The following is a 5,037-nucleotide window of genomic DNA, read 5'->3' as shown; positions in this document are numbered from 1 at the left end:
TATCAGGTTTCAATGTAAATAAATGGACCATTATAACTTCTCCATTTAAAAACTGTTAAGATACTTTTTTGTATTTTATCTCAAGAAGCAACATTTCATGCCCCTTTCATTCATTAATTCTTCCTGGTTTATTTAAATCATATTGTTAGAGCAAGTAGTAGTGGTTTTGGTGACATATCCTTTTTTTCTTTTTGTTGCAGGCGAGCGGCCCTTCAAGTGCAGTCAGTGCGACAAGGCCTTCAACCAGAAGAGTGCTCTGCAGGTCCACATGGTCAAACATACTGGAAAGAAGCCCTTCAAGTGTGAGGTGTGCAGCATCAGATTCACCCAGAAGAGCAACATGAAACACCACATGAAGAGATCCCACGGCTTCGGTGAGCAACTTGACTGGCATCGTCACTCAAACGAAATACTCCAAAAACTAAAAACAGTAGTCATCCCTCTCTTGTCTACGGAATGGGAGTAGGCCCATTTGTTTGCTTTTTAGATGACCAAACGTTTTTTGTTCTTTTTTTTGTTCTGAGAAAAAAAGTCTAAATTAGGGACATCAAGTCAGGATTCTGAGAAAAAAAGTCAGAACTCTGACTTTAATCCTATACAGATTTGCAGAATAAATCTTAGAATTCTTCCTTTTTCTCAAAAATGTCTCCCACAAAAATGAACATGGCTTTTGGTCAGATTATAAAAAAAGACAATCACGTTGCTCTAATACTCTTCCGTACTTGTCTCTCAGTCAACTGAATCCACTTGATTCCAAAAGTCTCAGGATGGATAAGCCTTTTATAATGAAGTCCACCTTGTTGTGTTTGTGCAGGAGTTTGTTGAGGTCTCGAGGGGCCATCACACATCCCTCATTACACAGTAGATGCACATTAAAGAGTGTCCCTGAGCACTGCTGAGAGGCGGTGTTGAACGTTAACTATCTCTCTGTCTTAAGTCTCTTGCTGCTTTTCACTTGATGATCCTTTTCATTATCTGCTGAGTCCCCCACCCACTCGCCACTAATGTGCATGCACACACACGCTCTCCATCTCGATGATATTGTTGAAAAAGATGATGACATCGACTTTGATCGCCCGGAACGTGTTCGTTTTTTATGTCCGCAGAGGCTAATTATGAATGCAAAATCATTTCTGAGTGCTATGATTCAGGTTTAAGTTGCGGCTCTCTAATGGTGCGTCCAACACACTCACACATATTGATATTTATTCCATTCTAATACTAAGCCTCGAGGCTGCCAGGCACTTACTGACAATAACCTGAGGGGGAGAAGATCTGTTGTATTTATTCAACACTTCGACACTCTCCCCCACTGGATTGGAGTACTTAAATTCGAAAAGGCATGTCTGGAACATCAGCTTCTGTAAACTTGATGGGAATAATGCCCAGATTTAGAGAGTTTTAGACACTTTTTACAGTCCTGGAAAAAAACACCACAATCAAGAACTAATTAGAAAATCTTTGCATGATAACACGCTAGATGGAAAATTCTCCACTTTTCTTACAGGTTTTACAGCCAAGTACCTCAGATTAGCATGATTAAATGTAGAAAGGAAGGAACAGTTGGTCATTAATGAAACTGCAGCGACTAAACCGTCTGCATAGTATATTTTTATAGTTTGAACGCTTTTCTTTACCTCAAACAAAAAAATATTCTTACGCACGGCTGAATTGTACAAAAGTCGACAAAAACACTGCAGAGGATTCCTGTTATATTACTAAGATGTAGCACTTTAAAGAGTTCCTATTATGCTTTGATAGGCTTTCCTGGAGGGTGTTCTAAAGGTTCTGGTGCATGTAAATGGTCTGCAAATGCTTGAAATCCCAAAGTTCCCTCCACTGCCTGAAACACATCAATTTTTAATCCTTTGTTCACTTCCGTAACATAGTGACATCAAACTTCTATTGGCTAGTGCTCCAACACATTGTATTTGATACAGTAAGGGGCGGGACATCTCTAAGCGGTTGACCGATCACAAAAAAGCCAGCCAGCCAGCTATCAGAGCAGACTGGGCTCTGGTTTCAGACAGAGGGTGAAAAGAGAGTATGAGAAAAATAAAGAAGTCTTTGAACATTAAAGCATGGAGACATGTCACTGCAATACAAATATGAACCTCAACATTTGCATAATAAGGCCCCTTTAAGGTTGGACTTTATCTACAATCATAGTCATCTTTCAGATCATGCAATATTCTTCTCTGCAAGAATTTACACAAGCACACACATGCTAAAACTCTAGGGATCGTGGAAGAATTTTTCCTGAGAAACTCAATTATGTTTTGACAGGAATTCCTGAGAAACCAGGATCTAAGAATTCCCTGTAGACTGCTCATGATTCCAGGCCCGTTTGTAATGTGGGATTTAGTAAAAAACATTTAAAGTAATCCTTCACATTAGTTGTATTTGTCTACAGTATGTTGCGTGGCTGTTCCGCTTACAGCTATTTCCCACACACTCATGTGCTTGCAGCTTAAAGGGGACCTGTCATGCAAAATGCACTTTGTGATGTCTTTTATACATAAATATGTGTCCCTGGTGCGTCGGGGAACTCACGCAACGTCAGAAAATAAAACCCTCTCTCTTTTCCTCCGTATCCAAATCTTTTAAAAACGGGGGTACAAAGGGCGGATACAGATTCCATCCGAACTGAAGTCAATTTGGCGGCGGACCCACAGAAAGTTGCTATCAGAAACAATGCCTGACATGTTTTGGATGTCTTTGTTTACATTAGCAAGCCTCGCTAACACTCAGAGCTAACCTGTACTGGAGAGCACATGTGTTTAAAAAAGCAGGAAATAAAAAAAAAAAGAAACTCACCTTGTGATAAACCTGCAAGAGAAAAAGCATTTGAGCTCCATACTATTTCAGAAATAATCGTTGATGTGGTTTAGAACAGGATCGCTCTTTTATCACAACCGAATTTAACTTTATCTCCGGTAGAATTCTGATCAGGCATTAGCTCCGCCTCCTCTTATTTATTTATTTCAAGCTAAGGACCCAAAATCTGCATTTCTCTAACAGGGCTTCAAAAGAGGGGTTTGAGCAGTATGAGGGATGGCTACAATGGGTGATCCGTTTGGTATTTTGAAAAAAAAAATTCACAGACATGTTTTATATAGATATGGCCCTACAATATATTTTTCAAATATAGCATGATAGGTCCACTTTAATGACGGGTTTCAGATATAAACAGCAACAGTAAAGGGAGATCATTAAAACATTCCCTCTGTAAAACTCTATTCAGTGCTTGGCCTGGAGCAGCAGAAAAAGATGTCTGAATCTCTCAGCCTTTCCCAAAGTGACTAATTGTGTTTTGTTCTCTCAATATTGTGAACTTAATAAGCACAAATTATATTTTAAACTCACAACGAGCATATTCCACAACTATAACGTCCTATTATGTAGTTTGTGTAACAGATGTGTCATTTTCAGAGAACGGAAAATGTGAGAAATTAAAAGAAATGTTGGAAAACGAGGAGGGGGAATTACTTTCTGAATAATGTTCTCATTTGGGTGACAGCCACTGGCAAATTGAATACAGAATCCGAGCTGCAGGCGCTGCACTGTAAATGCATTTTAATGGAATTTTTCCTTCTGGTTTACAAAGCACTTTTATTACATATCTCAAGGAGTGCACTCTCTCCCTTCTCATTCTTCAATTCTTCCTCTTCCTCCCTCCAGGTCAGATCCATGATGTGACCCTGGGCGAAGAAGAATCAGTGTCTCAGGTGGAGGTGACGCCCGACCTCGACCTGGAGGTGGTTCCTGAATCATCCGAAGACTGGCACCATGTCTTCCCCTGACAACCCCCCCCACCCCCCCAATTCACTGTTCAAACAGAAAAGCCTTGCCAAACATTGTCCTCCTACCAAAAGGCTTATTCGGTTAGAAAAAGATTGAAGACTCCACTGTTTGCCGTGGTAGCTGCCCCCGTTCTGTTCGTCCAAATTAGCAGTGGAGTGAGGGGAGTCTGGTTCCCTGTGGTGGGCTTAATGACTTTTATCTGTTTGGCTCTGATTGTCATCAATATAATAACCTCCGGAGAGCTTTAGCTCAACAAACAGAGAATTCTCCAGAAGAAGCAGGTCCCTATCGAGCTGACCCTATTGGACGGAGAGGAAACTCGATTCGGAGGAAAAGCTCCCCATGGACAATTGTTTTTTTCATTTTGTATGTGCCCACAGGAACAAACAAAGCTACAAACAGCTATGTCTACAATAATTGTCACTTTTTTTACATATTTGTGCCGTCCATATTTATATTTGAAGTAAAAGGTAATTTGCCGTTTTGTTACGTCGTTGTTGCACATGTTGGTCGAGGTTCTCTGGATCTTATACGAGGTTTTTTGACTTGATGTCAGTTTTTGGGTGTCTTGTTCATATCTTGAAGACTCACAGCACTGATATTTTCTTTTGCTGTTGTTCATTCTGTAAAAAGTGTATTTAGATTGTTTATATTTTTTTGATGAACTGCCATAACATGGAGTGTTTGGAAGTATGTCATTTGAACATAATATTGCATTTGTATTGAAGCTAAGCCAATGTACAGATGCTTTTTTTCCCTTCTTGTTTTTGCAGTTGAATTTTCTATTGTTCATAATAAATTAAGAAGATTAAAGTAATTTTTCTACTAATTTCAACTTGCATTGGTTTTTATTATATTTTATGTTTTATTCCAGCCTGGAAGTAAGGAGAAACTGCGACCCTGACTCGGCACATGAAATCACTCTGAAACAGCCTTTCTTTCTCGAGTCGATACTCTCCCTTGTTCTACCATTGTGTAAAGATATTTTACATAATATAAATAGTATAGTAAGTTGTTAGAAATTAAAATCAATGTTTTAATGGGAAAATGTAGTTTAAACATGCCGTCAGTTTTAATGCAGTTTTACACTGAAAAACCAAAAATTCTTGGGCACAACCAGCTGTTAAGCTTTATTCTGAAACTCTTTCATCTCCGGTTGGCAGTTAGCATGTGGTACATTTACAATTTCCTAAAGAGGTGAATTTAGTAGCGAAATGATATGGAGTGGTGCAA

The 5,037-nt window shown here is 39.2% G+C and overlaps 1 protein-coding gene across 1 annotated transcript; it reads left to right on the top strand.

The window, feature by feature from the left end:
* Nucleotides 1-200: 200 nt before the first annotated feature.
* Nucleotides 201-4,601, top strand: LOC104946753 (zinc finger protein 236-like; the record flags this gene model as incomplete). Its single annotated transcript, XM_010772636.1, has 2 exons — nt 201-374; nt 3,682-4,601. Coding segments are annotated over 2 exons (296 nt in total), but the record flags the coding sequence as incomplete, so codon positions are not given.
* Between the last annotated feature and the right edge of the window lie 436 nt (nt 4,602-5,037).

The sequence above is a fragment of the Notothenia coriiceps genome, unplaced genomic scaffold (genome assembly GCF_000735185.1).
Source record: "Notothenia coriiceps isolate Sejong01 unplaced genomic scaffold, NC01 NC01_scaffold00011535, whole genome shotgun sequence".
NCBI classification, from domain to species: Eukaryota; Metazoa; Chordata; class Actinopteri; order Perciformes; family Nototheniidae; genus Notothenia; species Notothenia coriiceps.
Note: the sequence above shows the minus strand (reverse complement) of the source record. Positions and strands in the feature narration are given on the sequence as shown.